Here is a 25,204-nt window from a genome sequence, read left to right on the forward strand (position 1 = left end):
TGCCAAATTTATGGCAGCCGTCCATCATAATCTGATTAAGAGTTTTCAAATATGAATTGGTCGCATTTAGCATTAGATCTCTCTCTGATTACTTACTTATGTACTCAGACAAGAGTTCAGCATCTATGTTTTAACTCTTGTGCTAAGCTGTGAAAATTAATGGAGTATTTATTTGTTTGCTTAATGATTTATTAGCTGCAATTTTGCAGAGTAAGTCGTCGAGCAATTTAAATATGCAAGACTTGTAAATAGTTACAGCAAAAACTATAAATAAATTTCAATATAGAATTCCAGTTCACAAATTAATAGCTTTATTCCCTAAGCCCTAAATTAACGAGAGAGTTTTCTCAAATCCCCAAACTCTATTGCCACCTATGCAAATAACACTGTCTGGACTTGCTAGTCTGGCAAAGGAACTAATCCTCAGACGCTCATTAGCAACCATTAAATGTCAATTTACATGTCAATTGGCAAAAGTGGCCAGCCAAAAGCCAGCTGTAAAAATAAGCTCAAAAAACCAAAGAGAGGAGCAGCACATGAGTTTTGAGCTTTGTCAGCGACTTTGTTTTGTTATTTTACCATCGAGGTTTATTTTTGCTCTCTTTGCTCTTCCTTGTTAACCATTTCTTGTATAATTTATAGACGCGACATTGCTAGACTGGCTTTTTCACCTTTGGCTAACATTTAAAATACAATTACTTGTCTAGGGGCCACATTTCGAGCTGACTGCGCTTGAGGGTTAGTCCCAAAGATAAGCAAAAGCATAACATGCAACAATTAGTGGTGCCACCACGTTGTCCTGAGCTCAGCTCTCAGCTGCCATGTTGCCTGACAGACAAAAGTTGCCATGTGGTTAACTAATTTAATTTGGTTTTCTTTTTTTGTTATTTACTTTACTTTTTTCTTTTTGGCTGCTGCTGCTTCTCGAGCATGAGCATCAAAGACAACGACAACGACACGTTAATGACTTCTTTTGGCTTGGCAACAGCCGCGGCATAAAATAAAATCTAAAAACCAGCCAGGACACACACACATGGAGCGACCAAGTCCTGCCACATGGGCGACACTCAAAAGAGCCACTTAACTTGTCTATATGAGCCTAATGGCCTCTAATATTATTTTCACTGCTTTTGCTTTTGCTTTAGCCGTGGCTGGGGCCAAAGCTAAAAAGGAATCACTGGAAAATTGTGTGCATTTTATGCCGTGTGCAAGCAACATCGTCATTGTCCTGCGGCCAACAGCCAGCTAGCTAGCTGGCTGGCTAGCACACACCTGTGCCTTGGTAATTGTAGAAAATTGCTGCAACGGCGGCTAAACATTGTGCAAATCCTTTTTTTTTTGCTCTCTCTCTTTTTTCTGCTTGTTTCTAGTCGACCATGTCCTTTTCTTCTCCCTGCCTTTTGGTCGTTTTTTTTTTCTATACATTGTCTGCCTTTTGGCGCCGCAACTGTTAACAGCCAGTTGAACTATGCCATTTCATATGTATCGTACAATGGCGAAATGCCGCAAGGCATACTGCACTATTTTGTGCTTCACCTTTGGTCCTTGTTACCTTTTGGGTGTGCACCACGTGCTTTACATTTTTATTAAGCTCGTGCTCTCTGTGTGCAACCCTTTTGCCCCGTTCTCTTTTTTTTTTCTTTGGTGTTGTTTAGCATGCCAGTGGCGTTGTTTGGCTTATTGCACGTGCTTAGCCTCCGTTGGGTTGAGTCGAGTCGAGTTAAGTTGAGTTGGGCCCAAATGCCATTAGGCTTACACACACACACACGCACACCATCACACTCTTGCCCCGGCAAGACAATTGCCTGCAGGCGGGCCAGTTGAGTCTGCACGGCCGGCTAACGTGTCGTATTAGTTATTTTCTACTTCGATTGCTTTTGCCACTTTAACGCGACATCGGCAACAGCAGGCAGACAGTCAGCCTCCTCTTCGATGGGTGTGTGTATGTGTGTGCCAAGTGTTTTGGCAATAATTGAACGCTCAATTTTCGATATGAGACCCAATTGAGGTTGGCAGTGCAAATATGCGATAGGTTTTGCGCAGAGAGACCTTTGGAATGGTGTTTGCCCATAAACATGTTTATTGCTCTGCACACTTGTGCGATGGAAATCTGTATTGATTATAGATTATCAATGTGTTCCACAGACGCAACCTAATGAAGAACACAATCGTATGTTTATACGTTAATAATGCAAATCTGTACTTGACACTTTAACATTTAAGAGCCCAAGAAGGAAACAGATCGATGGAGTAAAAGCTCAAGTAAGATTAAATAAGGATTTCTTGTGCTTTGGATAATTTTATATCTCTTTCACTTTCACTGTCTTTCTCTCTCTGTATAAATATATATTTCTCTCTTTGTGAATCTCCTTCCACTTTTTCCTAGAATCATTTCATGTTGAAGCGTCATTTGGGTCATAAACACAATTCCAGTGAAATTTTTGTCATTCCAAGTTTCTTTTTTCGGATAAGCCTTCCCTTTATAGCTGCTAATACTTTTAATTTAAGCTCTGAATCATTGTTCTATCTTTAAGCTAGTTACAAAAAAAAAAAAACAAAAACAAAACATAAACTTTCCAAGTAGTGGCTAAAAATGTTATTTACCTTTTAATGTCTATATAAACTTGTAGCTCTGTTGTGCGTGGTCAGTATGTATGTGTGTGTGCGTGTGTATGTATTGTGTTATATATATATATACATTTATAAATATACTTAGCTAATTGTTATATTGTCAAAAAAAAAGACATTTTCCATTTTGTAAGTTGTAAGTTACATAAAAAAAACCAAAAACAAAAAAAAATGAAATGTGCGACAATTTTACTAAATATCACCCATTTTTATCTTCTTTTCTTTCCTTTTTATGTAACACTTGTTCGTGCTCTATATGAAAAAAAAAAAACAAAAACTATATATACATATATTTTCGTATATATAAATAATTGAAAACAAAAAAATATATACATCAAAATTGGCAAAATTGGAAAACTGACAATAATTTCGTTATACCAAAATTTAATTTTTTGCTTTTCAATTTCCATTCTAAAATACCGAAAATTTCTTTATTCAATACCCAATCGCAACACTCGTAAATACAAAAAAAAAAAACTAAAACCTTTTAAAATATAAATGAAAATTAAATCCCTTGGCATATTTTGCAAATTGTTGCCAAATTTGAAATTCCAAAATTTTCCTAATATTCCCCACATTAATAAATGTTGTAATTGTAATTGCTCCTTTGGTGTCGAAATTCAAACCAACACCATTACCAAAACAAAAACCAAACAAAAAAACAAAATATATAACAAAAATTTCGTTAAATAAATGTTGTTGCTTTACTTTTGTTGGTTTCTATATTAATTTTTTCGTATTTTTGCGCTCGTTAAAATATTTGACAAAAATTTATGAATACAAAAAAAAAAAACAAACAAATTACATTTTATTCAATGTGCCTGCTGCGTTCGTTATTTGTTACAAAAAAAATATATAAAATTAAATTTGTTGCGTAATTCGTAACTCTGTTGCATTTACATTTTTTATATATGTCACATATATACTATAACGCTCATATGGCCTGATTTTTCGGTATTATTTCATTTCTGACTTTCCGTTTCGTCTCTGGCATTATTCGGTAACTTTCACTCTGGATTATTTTTGTTGCATTATTGGAAACATTTTCTAATGCTATGGCTTTTACAATTTAATTTTCACACATGCCACTCTTCCATTTTGCTGCCTCTTTTGATACAACGACAAAAATATCAATAAAAAAAAACATTAAATTCAATTCGAATTGTCAAAACGAAAAACAAACTACAAAAAAATAAACTCGTTAAAAAATACAATAAAAAACAGAGCATTTAGATCGCAAGCTGTTCGTTGGCATGCTCAGCAAACAACAAACTGAAGATGATGTTAGACAAATTTTTCATCCATTTGGCACTATAGAGGAGTGCACCATATTGCGGGGTCCGGACGGTGCCAGTAAAGGTGAGTAAAGTTTGAAAAATTTAACTTGTTCTACCTGTTTTATTTTGTAATTATATAAGCATACATATGAATATTACGTATACGTAACGTGTTCAGCTCGTTAACTGTTGTTTGCCAGTTTTCATTGTGTTGACGTGTTTTAATTAGTTCTTGACATGTAGTGCTAAAATGCCAAAAAAAATATGTTATTTTTCTTGCAGTGTAATTACGTAAGTTTCGGTATAAAAACATATTAATGACCGGAGGTTTTTCTATTATTATCATATTTTAAAACAAGGAAACTGTGTATCAAAATATAAATTAATTACTTGACTATATTTCGAGGTTGCTTTATTCTAATATTATTCTGTTTTTAATAATTTCATGTTTGCTTCGAAGTCCAAGTGTTTAGTCAGATTAAAAAAATTTTGTCGAAACTTTGAACTTGCTTTTCGCAAGCGTCATTAGTTTCGCAATCTCTTGTCCTCTCCGAGGGAGTTTATTGATAAGTACTTTTTCAACTGATGCAACTGTGCGCTCCAACCCGACAAATACAATTTAAGTAAGTTGTTTTTGTTGGCAACACTGGGAGCATGTTTATGCAGGCAGCTTGATAAAGCCAGCAGAATTTTGCTGGACGGGCAACATTTTAGCAGCTGTGCAACGAGCCAAATAATCATCACAAACATAACCATAACAATTACACAGCTTGCCACACAGAATATCGTGCAACACACATATACGTAGAGAAACGCAGATGTATAAAATAAAAATCGGGTAAACAGTTCAATTAAAGTTGTTTGCTTTTGCAGAACGTTGCTCGCTTCACACGCTGCCCATTTGCATTTATGTGAATGTTTCTCAGTATTTGTGTGCATATTTTCACACACAAACACACACACATAGCAGAATAAACAACGAAGAAAGTAGAATAAAAAAAAAACAGAATTTGAGGAAAAAAGTTGCGTTTGTTTTAATATGCAAGTAACTTTTTTAACAATAACATTTCATTTTATTATGTCAAAAGTTTTGGTTTTGCATACACACGCAAACACACAGCGAATGTTAATGTGTGTATGTTTGGGTGTGTGTTATGTGTGTGTGTATTTATTTTGCTTACATTTGCAACATTTGACTGCCGCCGTCGACGTCGCCTATTGTTGTATGTTAATGTTTGTTATTGTTGTTCTTTTGTTGCCGTTTATTGTTGCCATTTTGATATGCATGAACCTAGGGAGAGAACACAGGGAACAGATGGGCACAAGAGGTCACAGCAGCAGCACTTAGCGGCGACACTCCACACACACACACACACATAGTGTTGCTTTGTTTATTTTTCTCATATTTTCCTCTATATATTTTTATTTAGGTTTTGCCTCATTGGAATAACAACAATGTTGCAATAGATTCTACAATTGAAATTGCAAAAATATTAATATTAAAGGGGAATCGTGAATCTCTTCCAGATTGAATAGTATATCAATAGACAGCTTAGCATTCTAATTCAATCTCCATAAGACGCAAAGTGTATTATGATGTAGCATATTTTTAGGCACTCATTTATTTGCGCGCTAATCCAATCATCATCCGAACAGCTAAATCAAATTTCTGTCAAATTTTCCACGGATGAGCCAATAAATTTATGCAAAATCAAATTCTTTTCTTCTGTCATCGGCCTACTGCAAAAAAGTTGACAAAACAGCAATAAGTAAAAATTTCAAGTCGATTTTGATTCGTTTTCAGCGCAATTTTCTTTTTTTTTTTGTGTTCGGTTTTATGATGAGAGACAAGAGAAAACTTGTCGATGTCGCCCTTCGACACATACAGGCAAAAAGTTCAAAGCCGCGGAAACTGTCAGTTGATGTGGTCTTGTGGCCCGTGTGCTTGCGGCTGTTGTGGTCTGATGTGGCCTGATATGGTTTTGGTGTGCTGCTGATGGCAATGCCAACATATCATTCTTCATTAAAATGCGCTTCAAAGTCAGTCAGCCGGCAGGCAGTCAGGCTGGCAGTCAGTCGGGCTGGCAGGCAAGCAAGTTTTTGGCGTAGTGACAGGGCGCTAGTCTTCTGTGTAAGTGCCAAAATCCATCAACGTCAATTTTTTCTCGCTGCTGCGAATTATATTCAAAGAAAATCGAGTCAAGCAATGTGGTTGGAGCGGGTGATGGGGAGGGGAGGGGAAGGAAAATCAAATGTGTAAACGGCGCAAGCAAAGTAATGAAGGCAAAAAGGACGAGTTGACTGACTGACTGACTGACTGACTCAACTGACGAACTGAAAATGTATGCAAATGATGATGCATGTGGCGGCAAATGTTGTGATGAGGTAACAGCAGCAGCAGCAGTGGAAGAGGAGAGAAGTAGAACGAGCACAACAATAACAGAGGTGGCTAAAGGCAGCAGCAGGAGTTGGAGAAGGAGGCACGAAGGTCTGTCTGACAGGCAACAGGAATAAGCGCAACCATCATGTTAAATTATGCAAATTCGATTTCAGTGAGTGAATGAAACGAAACGAAACGAATGAAGCGGGTCGTCGTCGGTCGACGAGTCGACTGACTTTGAAACTTTTCCTTCCCTGCGAACAAAACACAAAGCATGTGGTGACTAACTCAAGGGGTTGGGTGCTGCTCTCCGAGAGTGTGTGTGTTGTGGTTGGCAATGCAAAAATTGTACTTGCTTGCGACAATGGCAAGCTAGGCAGGCCGTGTGTGGTGACTGCCAGCCAGATCGTCACACCGTCAGAGCGTCAGAGGCAGTCTGTGTGTTGGCTCATTTGATTAGAATATTCATGCATGCACTTCATTGTCATCAAGGCGAGATGCTGTCGCTCGTCCTGCTGCCAACCAAACAGGCAGCCAGCCAGCCGGTCGTCTTGTCATCTGTGCAATCAACACAATTGTGCAGCTCATTCGGCAGAGAGAATGCTATGCCACCTTCTATGTGTCTGCTGCACACTCTCTCTCTCTCTCTCTCTCTCTCTCTCTCTCTCTCTCTCTCTCTCTCTCTCTCTCTCTGTCACTGTGATGGTGGTAATCAAACTTTCTATACATGAGCAACAACGGCCGTCAAGTGGCAACTGCACCGACTGCTGCTAAGCATTTTGCATAAGTAGCAGGCGCAGTTGCTGTTGCTGCTGCTGCTGCTGCTGCAAGTCCTGTTGCTGACAGGCAGCTGGCATAAGTTGACGTGGAAACGGCTTCAACTTGAACTAGTTTGCCGGGGCCGGAGTTCGCCTGTTGGCTCTTGATGCCCCGCTACTTTGTTGTGTGTGTGAAGGTGGCTCATTCAAGCATTAAGCCTAACCACACTCGACTGTTCAACTGTCGACTGACGACTGCACCGCCATGGGCCTGTCATTAAGTACATAATTGCATCACACGCACTTACACGCTCAGGCGTCAAGTGGCAAAATGACGAACGGACACTGATTGGAAGGCCTTGAGAGGGTCACGTTAATTAAGGGCTCTATAAATCGTGTATATATAAATTGAAGTCAGCTAACAATCAAGTTATCGATGAAGAGAAAAGTACTACTTAAATTTCATCTTTAACAACTCTACAACGGCAAGCATATCTTTTATTTATACAGATGCATGCTCAAAATGTCACGGGGACAAACTCAACATAGAGAAATGTATGTGTATGTAAATTGAATTAAAACGCTGTTCATATTGAAATTAATTTGAAATGTCTCGCTTTGTCAAATTAACTTTTAATTGGCACAAAATGCAGAGACTTGCAAATATATATATGTATATTTGCATCTTTGTGCAACTGACACAAAAACAAATTTCAATGAATATATACATACATACACTTCTGCAGTTGTCATCACACACACATAGATGGCAATGGCAATTGAAATGACAGCAACAGCAACAGCAGCAAACATAAAGTAGTCTTGAGAATTGTTGTCCTCGTAGTTTGTCGGTGCTGTTGTGCTATTATATCAAAAGCGCCGAAAACCCCATAAATGCCAATAATTAATGTGACATTTTCGGCGTAATTGAGGCAACTATGCAGCACACACAGACAGAGACAGAGAGAGACAGTTGTTATCTGGTTTCTATGCTCTCAAAGCATTCCCCAAAACTGGCATGGCATGCCAAGTGGCAACTGCTTGAATGCGCTGCAGCTACGCATGAGGCAAGCTAATTGAATTTTGCACATTGGCAGCGAGAATGCGAAAATGCGGTTCGTCGCTTGCTTGCTTGTTCTGTGTTCAACTAACGACTTTGTCAGCCAGCCCAAAAGTATGCAGCACAAATTTTCCATTGGACTTTGTCGTGCTCTATCTCGCTATCTCGCTCGCTCGTGCTCGGCGAACAGGTAAAGTCCGGAGCGCAAAAAATTTATTGCTTGCGAAAAGAGGAGTAAGTAGGAGCGTAATTGCTGTGAGTGCTGTGCTGTGCACAACACAAAACTTTTTTAATACCTCCCAGCAGCAAACGCTTTCTGCTAACTTTGCAATGACAGTTTAAGTTGTTTTGCCATGCCACGCCCCCATCTCTTGCGCCCCTCTCTATATTCACCGTGCCAGTTACACCCTTGTGATCCACTTGTTGTTTGCCCAACAATTTTTACTGGCAGCGAGCAGCTTTGTGTTTTGTATTTGATAGGCATACTAGTAATACAGCAAAAAAAAAAAAAAAAAACACAAGCTCACTCAACAACACACGCAAACTCACTCGCACACACACGTACAGCGTGAACTTCCGCTTTTGTCAACTCGCTCTCTTACATATCATCATTTCATTTCATTTCAATTTCAATTTATATGAGCAAAGTTTTATGAAGTGCATGTCATGCTGCCTGTCGCTATCTCTCTTTATATGTCCCTCTCTTTCTGTCTCTGCTGCTGCTACATTTATTAAATTTCATTTCATTTTCATACTGGAAAATACCCGAGCTCATGTTTATTTTACTCGGCACTCGTCGACTACACTAAAAGTTCTAACAAGTGCTGATTGAGTGCTGAAAAACTGTCAAACAAATGCATAAAACGAACGACAAAAACGGCAAAAAAAAGCATTGGAAAATAAAACAGAAACCAGAACCAGAAAACCGTTAGGAAACAACTGCAATTGTTGTAAAAACCAAATTGAATTTAACGCTTATGACATGCAGCTTAATTTTTACATGAATGGTGCGAGATGAGATTTACATTTATTTATCGCATTTAAATAATGCTGATTGATTGTGACTCGCTCAACAAAACACAGTTGATAAATGTTTAAAGCTATTACTAGAAACCTATCAACAATATTGAAAATTACTTTTACAAAAATTGTGAAAAATATTTCAATAAAATACTAAATATTTAATATGGTATATTAAGAGTGAATTCCCATCTCGAGACGACACTTTACAATTACTGGGCATATAAAAAACACCCGCAGGCAACATAAAACAAGCTGCTTAATGCGCCTTAATTAAAACGAAACTCTCAAAGGGAAGAATGTGGGCAAAATTGCAGTCAATATACAACCACAAGAACTGCACATAACTATTTATTTGTATGGCAAACACAGAGAGAGGAAGAGAGAAAAAAACCAAAAAATATGTATTAAGGAAAATCATGGTAATAATAATAATAATAATGTAAGTTGTGGCATAAGCTCATAAGTGCCATTTAAGCCAGTCGCCCTTGTGCTTGTTTGCCATGGCCAAAAGTCCTGGCCCGGACTGCAAAATGGCTCACAAGCTGGAATTAAAATACATATCAAAAGGCGCAACGCGAACTTTTGCCATAGACCAGAAAACCAAACCAAACCCAAGCCAAACCAAACCGAACCAGAAAACCCCGAAAACTTTGTCGTTCACGAGTTCTTTTGTGCCACGACTGCTTTTGCCTCGGACTCACTCATTCTCTCGGTTTCTGCCTCTGTATGTCGGCTCAGCTGTTTAATGCAGCTTAAATTTAATTGCAATATAGTCAAAGTTTCATATATACAAAATATACCATATATAGTGTACACCATCCATACACACACACTCGCTGTGGCTGTGTCTAATAAATTTTTATCACACTCGCACAATGTGAGACAAGTGGCAGCCTTGACACAGGCAATGAACGCCTCCCTGCTTAATGCTAATTAACATGCAACATGGCCCGAAACTATGCAACACATTTCAAAGGTCAAAGCAATTAAACGTACACAGCAACAGCGACGACAAGAAACCGACGACACAGACTCATAAAAGCCACAAAATGTCGAACTTATGCCATCCAAAAACTTGCCATATAAATATGTTCGAAAACTTTGCAGGCTAAAACGAAATTGAATGCTCTACAACCAAAATTAAATAAGAAAATAGGAAAATAAATATTATTAAAACGAAAAACATTCTATTGGAATAAATTGTACACATTTCAATATAAAAAGTATATAGATTCAGTTAGTTATTTCCATCTACAGACATGATATTTACATATATGATATAAAAATTATATATTCAAAAATTAGCGATATAAATAAGTGCGGAAAGTTTTTCCGGCTAAACCACACTTCAATTAAGAATAAATTAAATATATAAGAAGTAGATATAAATAAGCAAATTAAACTAATCAATCTTATGTTAACTGGCCTATTCGAAAATAAATATTATATCAAGATAAACGAAACAAAACAAATTAACTGGCATATTCGAAAATAAATATTATGTGATCAAGATGTCTTTCACTATAGTTAACTATAAAAATAATATAGCTTCACTTAGTTATTCCCAGCTGCAGATATGACAGACAGTTCTTTTAGTTCTATGCCAGCTGACTTTTATTAATCCTGGCAAAAAAGTTTACGACCAAATCTAGTAAGAAAGTAACACACTCTTTAAAGGTCTAAGTGCTGTAGAAGAAGCCCCAGCACGTAGTTTCCCTCAATTTCGTTTCATTATGTGGCCAAGTGGCAGCAAGTGTGCTTTATTAACACATTTCCACCGTATATAGGAATACGTGTACATAACTTTTTTAATACCAGTCACACTGGCTAGTCAGCTAGCTGGCAAGGTTGGTTGCCTGGCCTGGCTTGCTTTCGGCTTTAGTTGTAATAGTTTAATAAAGTAGTAAAGCTGCGGAAATTAGATTTGACCGCACACCGGCACAGGAGACCTCAGACCAGACTGCTCTCTCTCAGCTCTTAAAACAGAAGTCTGTGGGCCCAGCTTATTTCCGCCGCAGACAAACTTTCCTTACATCAAAAAAAAAAGAGGAGAAGAAAATTATACGAGGGTTTCTCTTGCCTTGTTTTGAGGTTTTTGCCAGTCTTGTCAATAAAAATGTCCAAAAAGTTTGTGGCCTAAGCATTAAGCAAAACTGCGAAGAGTTGAAAAGGGTTGCCTAGCATGTTACATATAACAACTACTGATATATTCTTGGACTTAACTGTAGATTGTTGTTTATTAAAGAATTTGGGCTAGCACACACTATTTTGCGATATTTAATTAACTTACTTGAGCGCACATTTCGCTTTGGCCGACATTAATAAAAGATTACTGCGTGCCTTATCAGCCATGAAGTATGCCACTTTAGATATTTGTTTCACTCGGGGAGGATTATTGAAAAATTAATGCAATAAGAGGGAAAACTTCTTGTGTGCTGCTCGCTCGCTCTCTCTCTCTCTGTCTCTCTCTCTCTCTCTCAGTGAATTGAGCGCAATTAAGCGAAAGGGAAATTGACAGCCTTGCTTGACTATAATGGATATTGATGTGCACGCACATTCACACATACATATGTATATAAACACACACACATACTGCAAATTGTGTTTATAAACAGCTGGCGCCTGAAGGTAGGCTTTAATTTTTTCGTTGCGTATTTTTAATAAACGCCCAACGAGGTCGGAGATGTCAGAGTCTGGAAGCCTTGCTTTGCCTTGCCACCTGTCAGCAGCACATATTTTGTTATTATCAGTTTAGGCGGCTACCAAGTGTATGCCACATACTACGATACATACATACATATTGTGCAACTCATTTTCTAGCTCATTGCCAACTCCCATCTTCTCAGCCCCCGTTTCGGGCGCAAGACATGCGCTAAATTAATTTATTCCACTTTTGTTGTTAGACAATATCCTTTTGACTTGAGCGTAACGGGATACGAGGCACAGGCAACAGCAATAGCAGCAACAGCTAACAGCAGCCGTCGCACAGGCACATTTAATGAAAATGAAAATGTCTAAAGGCATCAGAGCAGCCTGCGCTGTGTGCTGTACGCTCTGCGCTGTGTTATCCTTTTTCAAAGCGCAAAATGGAATAAAATAATATAAAACCAAACGGGATGGCTTCTTATGGCGCTTCTTGTGGACAACTGTGGGCCGGGGCTAAGCTGCGTCAAGTGTCGACAGGATACTTACTTGCCTCTGCCTCTGCCTCTGCTTTGGCTTCTTGGTTGCCAACTTTGTTGCCATGACTCGCTAATAAATAAAGCAAAGAACATGTTTGCCGCCTTCGCACAGAAAAATATGTTTTTTTGCTCTTCTCATCACGGTACAGTTGCGCCTCTTGGCAAATAAATCACTGTCTATTCATTTAAGTTTTCGCCGAATATTTTAAGATCTATCAGCAAATTTTATTTATAGCCTTCTTTTCTGACTTCTTAGCTAATGTTCATGTTTATTTTTGCTTGTATCTTTTTAGGTAAGTGCACAAGGCTTCATCCTTACAACAAGACACGTGCTCCACGTGGCGGTAAGCAGTTGTCTTACAATATCTAAATATTTCAAATTGTATGCTAAGTATTCAATATTCGCTGCTAATAATAATCGTAAAAGGTGTCGGTGAGATGATTTATTGATAGGTAAACATTCACACATAGTTTGTTAATAATAACTTGAATTTTTTGCATAAAATATTGAGTCGACTCTAGAGTATTCTGCTTGTGCCTCTGGTTAAGTAATTTTTAATAAATAATATTCCATTTTCTATTTCCAAAAAATAGTCTATGCTATGCAAATTTCACACATGAGCGTGCAGAAACATGATTATGACAAGACCGGTAAAATGCATTGCACACAAAAATCTCTCTCAAAAATTCATATTCATCAGCATAAGAAGAAAATTGCCCGATCTAAAGTGGTTCGAGAAATCGCTACTGCTGCTGCTGTTGCTGTTGCTGCTTCTGTTTCTCTGGACACTCAATCAAAAATCACATTTCCGTGTTTGGTCGGCACTAAAAAAGAAAAGCTGTGGCTGGGGCAATAGGCTGAACCGAGTCAGAGAGAGTCGACAGCAGTTGCCCAGTCGCATGCGAAGCAAATGTAATTAAAATTCGATATACTTGTTTTCCCCAAAATGCCCACAGAGACTGTGAGATGACAGAGAGATGCCAATGGGAGACAGTCCGAGAGAGACGGAGAGAGAAGAGAGAGGGAAAGAGATTGTTGCCTAGAGCTAAGAGCAGAGTGGAGGCCTCTGTCGAGTTATACAAACAGCCTAACAGCATCCACAACCACAACACTTACTCACACACACGGACACACATGTGGAAATTGCATGCATCATCATCATGATCATCATTCTCTTTCTCATCATCATCGTTGTCGTCATCATCTATTGGCAACAATATTTCCCAGAATTTAAACTTCAATTTAAATTTTTGGTCAGATTTGCACGTACTCAACGCTTCGTGTGTTTTTGTAATTACATGCGCATACGCAACACACACACATACACACACACTTGCACATTTCATGCAAATTGATGTTGCTTTTAGGGACCTGGTTCAGATGGCTCAGAAAAATAGCTGCTACTGGCGCATTTTGCGTTGTTGTCTGTGCTACTTTACAGCTGCCCAACAATGAAGATTTATAAATGCATCCCCTCTACCAGGCCACGCCCCCTCCTGCCAGGATACACCAGCTGCTGCTGGTCTTTGCCTCACTGTCAAGTACTCTCTCTCTCTCTCTCTCTATGTGTATGGCATAATAGCCATAAATTAGGGTAGAGCTACGATTTGGCAACAACAATAGAAAAACGGGCACTTTATATACCAGAGATGGGGAGAGGTCGTTGATCATTGCATGATGATTGGAACGAGCCCTTTGGGAAGCTAGCTGAATGTGTCGAGGTCGTTTAAGTATTGAAAGCAAAGTCAATGCACTTGGATTGATGGTTCCATCAAGAGATTAATAGCAGCTCCTAAATTAACACAGATATTCTGCTAACGTGTTACACATTGTTAGAAGAGACGCCGTAAAACAAAAAGTTGATTTATTAAGTTGGTATTTAAACTGAGAATTAATTTTAATTGATATTTCACTAGCTAACGCAATAAATATAGCATATATTCAATTTCAAATTTAAACATTTTAATACTCAAATTTGAAACCAGCATTGTTCTCAAATAATATAATATATTAAATATAAATCGTACTTTTCGTTGCCAAGCAGCTGCCACTAGAAAATACATTTAATGCAAAAATAATTATGAACAATGAGCGAGGAGAAAACTGGGAAATTTAATACGAAATTGGATTGTAAAAAGTTGATATGTCAAAAATTAAATATAATAATGATTATGCCAGAGAGTAGTCAACTTCAAATGAAAGCTGGCAAAAATTTCAAGATTTACTGTTTCATAATTTTTGAGTTTTTGCTGCTGTGGCTGCTGCTGTTGTTGTGATTGTGTTATTGTATAACTTATGCCAATCACATAACGAAATATTTTAGTTTTGCTCAAATTAAATAAGCGCCACAGAGCAGCAGCAACAACAACAACTACTATAGAATCGTACACTCGAGCGCATAGCGTAACAAAATTCAATATCGCTTTTAATTGCATGTTGCCCTGGCAACGTCAGCAGCAACAGCAACAACCACAACAACAACAACAGCAACAATAACCATAACAACAACAATTGACAGACATTTTAAGCCCCGTTGCAAGCTGAGCTGTTGAGTTGAGGCTGAGGTTTCACTATGGAATGCCATGGCAGTGGGATAGATGGGTTGACTGCCTGACTGGCTGACTGGCTGGTTGACTGGTTTGTTGGTTGGCAGGCCACTTATATAAGCCAGAGAGAGTGAAAGACTGAGAGGGCCAACCTGTAATTTAGCAAAATGTTATGTAAACTTTAAATCGAGTTATGCATTTTAATTGGTTGTTGTACAATTTGCAAGCGGCACGTTTTGTTTGCCACATCCACAGGACACGAGTGAAGCGCATATTATGCATATGGATATATGGATTCATGGATGCGTGTACGAGTATAGAAATACGACTACCACGTTTTCAATCCAGCACAACAACAACAACAATGAAATTGCAATGCTTCACATTTTTGCGTAATGCAATTGAAATGTTGTCGAGTTTCACCAAAAATATTCAATATGGTTTAAAGGTTTACGCAATGAATCTGGCTCATACTCATTGGCTTATTGAATTAAGACCAAATTCATTTGCAAATACTTCAATAACTCGAATAATGCTTCCAGACTTGTTTTACGGATTTTTGGGTGTAGTAACAAAAAGTTAATAAATACTAATAAATGAATGAAACTTGAAAGTAGGAGTAGTTATTTAATATTAAATTAATATCATATAACTCAAAAGTTTTCTTGCTTTGTTATACGTTGCGTATACGTAATATGCAAACCATATTTATTATAATTGTAATACACACAAAAACTGCAGCTTGAAGTTAACTTAGTCTCAAAGAAATAAAGAAATGCCTTTAATCTTCTGCCAAAGGTAGCTCTATTAAATCTTTGCTACTTTCTCCCTCAGGATGCATCTTTAGCTCTTGCAATTTTTTGTTGTCAGGTAAATTCAGTGCGCTTTACCTCAAAGCGATGTGCAATGCGCATTTGTTTTGTTGGGCCCGTCAAACGCAGCCAACCGAGGTGAACCAAACGAAACCAAACCAAAGCGACTCGAGTCGAGTCGAGTTGAGGCGGCAACTTGACGCAAGCTGAGACTTGGCGCAACCACAAGGAGCACAGCTACCGCAGCTTAAACTTAATCTACCTCTTGGCTTAATTGCTGCCGCTGCCGCTGCCGCTGCAAATTGCACCCAAAAGGCCACTCCCCCCATCCGCCCCTGCCCTTCAAAAGGCAACTAGACACCAATGTTCTTGTGAGACGAAGTCTCTGTGAGTCTCTCGGAGTCTCTTCTCTGCTAGAGTGCCCACAGCGCTAACTCATTTTAATGATGCCTCCTCCACTGTCTGCCGCTGTCTACCTGCTTGGTCTTAAGTGCACCAATGTTGTCTTGCTGGCCACACTCAGTGTCTGTGTCTCTGTTTCCGTCTCCGTCTCCGTCACCGTCTTCGTCTGAGTCTCGAGTCTCCTATTGCTGGCAATTATGGCCAAGTAGCTGTGCTTACATGTGGCCAAATTGTTGTGGTCGCCTCACGGGCGCATTAAAAATGAATAATGTGCGCGACTTGGGCGCACAATTTATGCACTGGCTTCGTGCCAGCTGCTGCTTCAAGCATAGATACGACGGCGGCAGCTTTTGCGAGTTGCCCTTTTCAATCATACAAATCCATGCAATCAAATTCCGTTGCGCAATACAATTAGCTTCTATACCTTGGCTCAAATAAAACAGAGCAAAACATGCTGCTTGCTTTTGGGCGCACACTTTATTAGGCTTAAAGTGTATCCTGTTTACCTGTGTCCTGTGTTTCCTACTGCTCCGCTGTCGCTGTCTCTGGCATTCGTGGCCAACCCTCAGGATCCACCACACAGCCCTTGCCCTTACGCTTTGATGTTCAAGTTAAGCCCCAGCTAAATTGATTTTCCTTACCGTGGTCCGGTTCTCTTCCTCTCACTCTCTATGGTTCTCTTCTCTTCGTGTGTTCTTTACTTATTCCCTGGCCACACTCAGCAATAAACTTCAAATGAAGCGAGCCGCTATTAAGTTATGCGGCTTTATTTGCCGAGCTTTTGTGTTTTGTGCGCTAAATAAGTGCACAAATAAATCGACAAGGCATTCACACAAAGTAAAAACAAAAACAACAAGAGCAGAGAACAGAGAACAGGACACTTAAAAGCGGGCAAATACTATTCCAAGAGCTCGCAGTTAATCCCAGTGGGATCAGTTATGGAATATCTATTACTAATTTGATTGTTTTTAATATTATGCCAGCTGACATCAGCTGAATTATACAATAGCTTACCGCTAAGCCATTGCAATTTATTGCATTAATAAGTCGTGAAGAATTTGCAATTTATTTTGTATATTTTTCACATAATGATAATACTATTATAGTATACAAAATATATATTTATTCTTTTGATATCAAGTAAAATTATTATACAGTTTTTCGTAAACGGTGTGCTTCGTTCTTTATTTTCAAGAATAACCAAAGTATTTATCATTCCTAAAATTTTGGTTGCAAGAAAAATTGTAACAGTTATTTAAATAATAATTTTATAATGGTAAAAAGGCTGCTGCTTAGTCTTAGTTTCTTTAGTGGAAAACCTCTAGATTCTCTGGTATATTTTGAACATAAAAGTTATAGTAATACCATATAGAGTCTTCAGAATGTTTTAGAATTTTTTGCTATATTAATTTGATATATTTTTAGTATAATACCGCAGTGTTTTGTTTTTATTAAGAGTGGGTAGCTGGTATCTCACAGTCGAGTGTCCTCTCTAACTTGTTTAGTTAATAATTTTATTGACACTAACTTACGTAACTAAGCGCAAAGCCATTTAACCAATACTATAATAACAATATTATTACATATTGTATTGTATATGTATATTCTTTCTTTTAAATATAATAAATATAATTGTTACCTAAGCTAGTCGCTTTGACCTCTTATATCATAGCTTCAACTCTGTCTGAAAGAAAACCCCGCCAACTCTTGCGAATGAATCTTCTTTATTGTCAGCGCAACATAACGCCGTCAAATCTTTTTCCCCATTTCCAATTTCACTAAGTCGCTTTAATAACTCGCGTAGAGCTTTATGCCGCACCTCTCACCACGACCTCTGAACTCTTGCTGCCCCGCCTCAGCACGCGTTTCAAACTCTGTTCTGCGGCTTCAGTTGCATTTGACTTTGCGGTTTGACGTTGTTGCTTTTGCTTGTTTTGCTGTCGTTGTTGTTTTTATGTACGTATTTTCTTTTTTCTTTGCTGTCGTTGTTGCTGCTGTTGTTGTTGTTGTTGCTTTGGTTGCAACACACGCAACAGCTTTTTGTTCACACTTTCGCCTGGCAAAACAATTTTCCTGCTGGCCGGGGCACCGATTCAGCCAAACCTGCAACCAGCCGAGGCAGTTGCTGTTGCCGTTGCCGTTGCTGCTGCTGTTGCTGCCCCGCATGCATTGCGGTTTCTGTTGCATAATTATTATGTTGTGGTTGCACCCCACCTCGGTCCTGAGTTGATTTTGTTGCTGCTGTTGTTGGAAAAGCATTTACCTTGTTTGTGGTGCGTTCAGCGCTTGTTGGCAAAAACTCGGATTGTTGTTGTTGCTGTTGTTGCCTAGGCTGAAAGCTGAAATTGCTTTGGTTTGAGCGGCTTTTAAATCTTTTCTGTGTGAGTTTATTTAGGCGGTTGATTTTTCGCTTTTTTCCATACATATTTTGCTGTTTCCATACGTATTTTGTAAGCTTTAAAGCTCATTTAAATTGAAACTTAAATTACTCTCTGTTGAGCATACAATAAACAAGTTGAGTTTCGTATTTACTTGAACAACTGTCAGTGCTAGTTGAATATGCTTCAATCCTAATGTATCTATTGCTCTTTCAAATTGCTGCAAATTCAAATGCCTTCGCAGTAGGACATAAAAGGGTTAACAATCCATTGCCTCAATGGCCAGGCCATAATTTAAGGAAGCTGCTCCATCCTCTATCCTCTTTCCCTTCGGTGGCCAAACAAAAAGGACACTTTTACGTATAAGTCAACGAAATAGTAAATAACACAACAAAACAACAACAGACGGCAACTGGCAACTGGCAACCAAACAAAAACAAGAGCAACAAATTTTTCGGTTGCGCTTAACAAATGTTACACAAAGCGTCGCATTGGACATCTGACTATTTGGCCAACTGGCTGCTGTTGCTCTGGTTGCTTTGGCTGGTTGACTGCTTCAGCTTCTATCTGTTTGTTGTCCTTCGAGTCCTTCGTCGTCGTCGTCGTCTGTTGGTGTCATTTGTTAAAGAGGCTTGTCAACATGCCTTATAACAAGCCAGCTACGGTTTTTCGTCCTGTGTAAAGTGGCCGGTTGGTGGGGCAATGACTTGGCTTGGCCTCTCAAGAGAGAGAAAGAGAGAGAGAGACAGAAAAATAGTCGAAAAACCCAAAAGCAATAATATTTTAGCTTTTGTTATAGGTTTTGAGCAGCAGCAGTCGTTGCCAAACGCCTGTTTGTTTGTATTTTGTAGCACACTTTTGTGCATTATTTGCACAGCACTTGCAAGAAATATTCTAGAGAGACTTTCTTGGCTTTTCAATTTGCCCCGGTCCGACTCTGACTCGGCCCGGCTTGGTTGACATTTGTGCTGTGTATACACAAAATATTATATTCTTAATTGGTGTTTATTGTGTGTCACATACACATACTCACTCGCAAGGACATACGCTCATTTGGGGGTCCGAAAAGGACGTGCACATACTTTTAGGCTGCGTTACGCACTCGAGAGTGCCATAAAAATGTCAACGCTGCTGCCAAGTATTAAATTGTTCGAGCCACAACAAAAGCCATAGACAACTTTGCCTTTAACCGTTTGCCATTGCCTTGTTGAAATGTAATTTGCAGCTTTCCTTTTTCTTTTTCTCTATCTTTTTTTGAGAGAGCACCCCTGCGGCCAACAACAGGCAAATGCAATGACAAAACTCAGACTCAGACTGAGTTGTGAATGCTTGTCCAGCTGCTCTTTTGCTTGCCTCTACAAAATTTTTATTTTCCTTTTTTTTTGCTGTGGCTCGCAGGCAAATTTCATTCAAACAAAAAGTTTTGTATCTATCTCAAATGTATCTATCTCAATGTATGTATGGGTGGCTGGTAAATTGCTTATGAAATTGCAATTTGAGCTCACTCTGTATATATCCTGGTCACTGATTTTTATTTAATTTCGCCTGCGGATACCACAATATATGAATGTTGCATGCAAGAGGTACAGAGACAGACGGAGTGCAAAATGTATCACATTACATGGAGACACACGGCATAAATTTCAACTATTTTGCATATTCAGTTCAGCTCAAGTGGTTGGCCAGTCAGTCAGTTAGTCTGTTAGTCAGTTAGTCTGTTAGTCAGTTTGTCAGTTCGTTGGGCAATAAAATGTATTATGAAGTGAATTTGTATAGACAGCGACTCAACTGAGGCTCAACTTTCCTCTTTTTGGCAGGCCAAATGTTATTAACTGTAGTTGCAAATCCTGACCAAATCCATTTGAATCATGGCCCCAGCTCTGTGTGTAGGCTTTCACAAAAAACTTTTTTACCTTTTGTTTATATGCTAGCCGAAAAACTTCTTCTTCGACTATTTTTTTTTTTTTCTTCTTTTTCTTCCTCCTTCGGCTCAAATCAAGAATAATGGTCCCATTGCAGATTCGAGATACGTGGTCTTTGTCTCTCGGTATGCAAGATTCTTCACATACGTTTGCTTGTGTGTTGTCTTTTTGATTTGTATGCAAAGTGTTAAGGTTCATGCTTGGCCAAAGAAGAGTTCAATTTCAGTTGAGGTCAAGCCAAAGCAGAAACAATTGTGTGTATGTGTGTGAGTTCTAGAAAAATTGGTTTGTTTGTGTTTCGAGTTCGGAGTCTATTTGCAGTTCCAGTTGGCCATATTGATAAGCTTCCGCTTTTTGTCAGCCAACTTCATTAGAGACAGACAAAGTTTCGTGTGTGTATAGGCAAAAGTTGCAGCTGTGTAGTTCAAGTCATCCATTGGGCTTAAAGTTATTTATGGCAACTATAAAACATCAGCTATGATTGAGGCTTTTATTTATATTGATATTTATTGAATGCATAGTCAAATATTTCTTAAAACTTATATTAAAAGAAAAAGACAATTTGTTTCACATTGAAATTCTTTATACTAGCATTCCTCATTTCTAACAAAAGTAAATTCATTTGCCATACATTAAAGGAGTGAAAAGTTCCTTTAATTTCCTATGCATATTAGAAAGACAATTCAATTTATTAAATGCACTTTCTTATGCGCTCGCCCTTTAATAACATTTCAGTACATGAATAAAGCATTAATCTTTAACAGCAGTTATAGGTGAAATAACTAATTCGCTTTTGACAATCGTATTATTTACGTTGATGTTGGCCTTGTTTTTGGTTTGAGTTTATTTGATTTTTGCACTGTTTCGCCGAGCAAAAATGTGTTGCACATTTATGGCAAAATGCATTCAACTGTGAGTGTCATGAGGCAAATGCAATTTGCAGTGCTGCAACTGTAACGACGACGACGACGACGACGACTAGTGACAGCCTTCTCATATGCTATTACCTTGTTTGTGTGCATGTCGTTGATATTGTTGTGTATGTGTGTGTGTGCGTGTGTGGCAGGTCTCATCATTGGAACAGACTCACATGCATCAAACAAATTCGATAGCGTTGCTTTCTGGTTACTGGCCAAGGCTGCTGCTGTTGCTGCTGTTGCTGCTGCCGCATAATAAGCGTAAACGTTGGCTAACAAGATTCATGCAACGCTTTTGTGCCCCCGAGGCAAACATGCAATGGCCATCAACGTGTCCTGTCCTGTCCAGTTTCCAGTTCCACACATCGAGAACAGCAACAACGATGATGATGACGATGATGACGACGACGACGACGACGCGACCGAATGCCAAATGGCGAATTGCGAACGAAGCGCGCTTAATGCAACTTTGTTGCTCGGCTTGGTTGCTGCCTCACATGTTGTTGCTGCTGTTGCTGCTGCTGTTGTCAGCTTCGCTGGGGCAGCAGGCAGCGATTGAAAAATCCCACTAGGGCGTTTTTAATTGGATTTTAAAATACTTGTCCCATGCAGGCAGCCGGGCAAAGCCAAAGGAAGGGGAGCGGGGTAAGAGCAGAGACAGCCGGCAATGACCAGAGCCATAACATGAGCAATACCCTGTTACCCTCTTGCTTCCCCTTCACAGTTTTCAGCTCTCTCACAGCTCTCAGCAAAATGACCAACCAACAACCCAACAACATATCGACCAGCAGACGTTTGGTCAGCAGTCAGGGGCTCAACACGCTCGTTATCCTTGTTTCCTGATGCTGCTGCTGCTGCTGCTGCTCCGGCTGCTGCTGCTTCTCTGGCTGTAGTTGTTGCTGCTGCTCTTACTCTTGATGTTGCCGCTGTTGTTGTGCACAATTTGGTTACGTGTTTGACCTGCGGCGATTTTTCATTGCATGGCCGGTTTATTTTTTCGGGGGCCCATACATTAATGGCATTGCGAAATTTGTATTGCAAATGTCACTAAGGGTCGGCTGTCCACTTTCCCACCTCCCCTCTCCCACCCAAAGTTCAACCCGATAAATCCCTGCCATAAATATAATCACATGTGTTGGCTGCCGAGATCACCCACACACACCAAGGGACAACTTCATTTAGCTGCTTGTAAAAAATTGCTGCACTGTTGCCAAGGTAAATCGTTGTCATTTATACCAAGTGCTAAAGGTTAGATTACTTTTCGTATACGCAGAAATACTGAAAATAGCAGACGAATATAGGCATCTTAATGATTATAATTAGTTTCATAACACTATTGTCTATTATTATACCCGCTAGCCATAAGGGAGAAGGGCCTACTTAACATACTTAGGGTCTTAGTTGCTTTGGCAGACAATATGGTATTTTTGCACGGTAGTACTGCTTTGCTAATGCTTTTATCCAAAAAGGGTAGCAACTATCCCACAGTCGAGTTATATAATGAAATAATTAGTTGTTTTCTGTTCATAAAAAGTTAGATTAACCAAATATTATTAGTTGTCCATCTATTATTATTTCTTAACAAAGAATTATGTCTTTTTGCTTTTAATTATTATTTCTACCTTTCGCAGTACACTGCTGCAACTTTGTTCACAAAGCAACAGAAACTTTTATTAACTAGAACGTGTTGATTTATAAATGAAGACTTAATGCTGATTATAACTGGCCAGTGAACAAGCGAGTGTAATTTTAATGACAGTCTGCAACTTTGCCATGATTATCATTAGCATATTTGATTAAAAAGTGTCATTAGGCTCGCTGCTGAGCAAGTACTCGCCGACTGTTCCGCTGGCTGCATCATTTCACGCTTCAACGGAAGTTGCATAAGAAAAACCTGGCGAACAGAAAAGAAAAAAACAAACTTGTTCTCACACATTTTAATTTCAACTAATTGCGCTGCCAAGTTCCAGCTTTCAACTGCAACTTGTCGTCGCTTAAGTAATTAAAGCATGCACTTCGTTAGCTTTAAGGACTGCTGCAGCCAGTACACTGCTGCCATCAGGATTGTCCTGTGTACTTGTGCCTGGTTGCCTAATTGTAACAAGTGTCCGGTGCAGTGCTTGTGATTTGTATGTAAATTGAATTCAATGTCTTTTAGATCAAAGCAAAAGTTGCCTCTTAAGCTTTCGGACTCTGTCTCCGAGTTGGACAGCAGTTGACAGCTTTTACCTCTTTGCCTAGCCTAATTTACTTTTAATTATTATAATGACTTGAAGTTCGACAAATTAGCCTTAATGCTAGCAAGTGCGTCAGCGAAGACAAATGACATCCTTCAAAGGTAAATAATCAAAAATGTGTCGTTAGGGGGTAAGAAAAAGAACTCTAGTTAAATGAGTTAATGTCCTTTGGCTTTGCCTTTGAAAGCATACAAATTAGTTGAGAAATCCTTTAGTTTGTTCTTAGTGTAATGAATGTTGAAGTACTTTACTTTGATGGCTAATCAATTGGAAAGTTGCCAGTTAACCGAAAGTGGCTCTTAGCAATTTGATTAAGAAAAAATCATTGAGGTTTGTGATTTGTATAAAAATTACAGTAGCTTGAGAAAAAAAAAACTCTTAACTTAAAGTGTTATTAATTAAAACAAGTAAAAAACTTGAGAAAGATTTCGCAGACTTCAAAAGCTGCAGCAAACACAAATTTCATATCTAGCATATTTCTGTGAAAAGTTGAGGCAACTTTTTTCATTTTTTTTTTGCTTTTTTGTGTTCTATATATTAACAAAAAGCACGCAATTAACGAAGGTGTTTTAAGATTGCATAACTCACAGAGTCTACAGAGTCCTTCTGGCAAATATTGTTCTTGTTGCAAGTTATGCTAAGAAAAATAAATTTCACATAAACAAAAGCGAAAAAACACAAATGAAAAGAAACGACAAGAAAAGAAAGCAGCACCCAACACAAATTACAAACAAAAGAAGTATAAAAAAAGGACACAAAAAAAAAACACACACACAAAATCAACTTTGATTTAAGTTTACAAAAATGCTTAGCAATTGCTTTGCTTTTTTAGCTTTTGTTATTTTTGCTCGGCCTGGCATTCAGAATTTTTTCAGTTTTCTGTTATTTTTTGTTGTTGTGTTTTTCTTTTTTTGTTTTTTTTGTTCACTCTGTTGATCTCTTTTTCTCCCACTCTGTGTTTTTGTGTTGTGGATTAACAGGCAACAAAAATATTTTATTTTTTATTGTTTAGCAACGCTGATTTGCAGCTCCCTCCGCCTGCCAGCCTTCCCTCCCTTTGGGGGACTTTCCAACTGTTGTCTGAGCGGCGCAGGATTTTGTTGTCACTTCAACACACAAACAGAAAATAAAACATCACAAAAATAACAAAAATCCACTTGAATTTTTTACACTTTATTTTTTGTACATTTGCAACACGAAAAACACAGAAGAAGAATATACAACAACAGCAGCAGAAAAAAAAACAGAAAGAAAAATAATAAAAATCCTGTTCCTGTTTGCACGCGAAATTTGCGCTTGTCTGCCTTACGGCTTGTCAGCTCGCATGTTGCATGGTTTTAGGCGGGATTTGTTGCGCGTTCTCTCGCTCTCTGGGTACTGCATGCCCCACCTCGAAAATGTCCCCTTCCTAGGACAGCAAAGCGGCAACTACAAAGGCAACAACAGCCGGAGCCGCAATTTAGACGCCGCCGTCAGTTGTTTAAGGGGGAATGCGAATGAATGTATCTTTCTTTTTTTTTGTTTTTCATTCTTCATCTGTTTGTTGTTCCTCTTGTTGTATGTTTCTGTTTCCTATGCTTGAGGGTCTTAATTTTCGGCATTGTTGCCGCTGTTGCCGCTGTTGCCTACAGAACAACAGTCGTCGCATGAAGGTTAAGCTCAACCTTGTCGCCAGTTGTGA

At 38.7% G+C, this 25,204-nt stretch overlaps 1 protein-coding gene across 19 annotated transcripts in view; it reads left to right on the plus strand.

Annotated features, from left to right (window-relative positions):
* The window catches only part of LOC117570006 (CUGBP Elav-like family member 4), a 168,756-nt gene that overhangs the window by 81,563 nt on the left and 61,989 nt on the right, over positions 1-25,204 (plus strand). For 7 of the 19 annotated variants that reach the window (XM_034251404.2, XM_034251401.2, XM_034251407.2 and 4 more), the window contains one exon: positions 3,853-3,987. The exons of 7 other annotated variants lie outside the window; for them this stretch is intronic. In XM_034251404.2, the coding sequence (XP_034107295.1) occupies positions 3,853-3,987 (135 nt within the window). Of the gene's footprint in view, positions 1-3,852; positions 3,988-12,601; positions 12,653-25,204 lie in introns of all 19 variants that reach the window. 5 more of the 19 variants (XM_034251408.2, XM_034251414.2, XM_034251412.2 and 2 more) reach the window with 1 other exon arrangement.

This window comes from Drosophila albomicans, chromosome 3 (genome assembly GCF_009650485.2).
Source record: "Drosophila albomicans strain 15112-1751.03 chromosome 3, ASM965048v2, whole genome shotgun sequence".
NCBI lineage: Eukaryota > Metazoa > Arthropoda > Insecta > Diptera > Drosophilidae > Drosophila > Drosophila albomicans.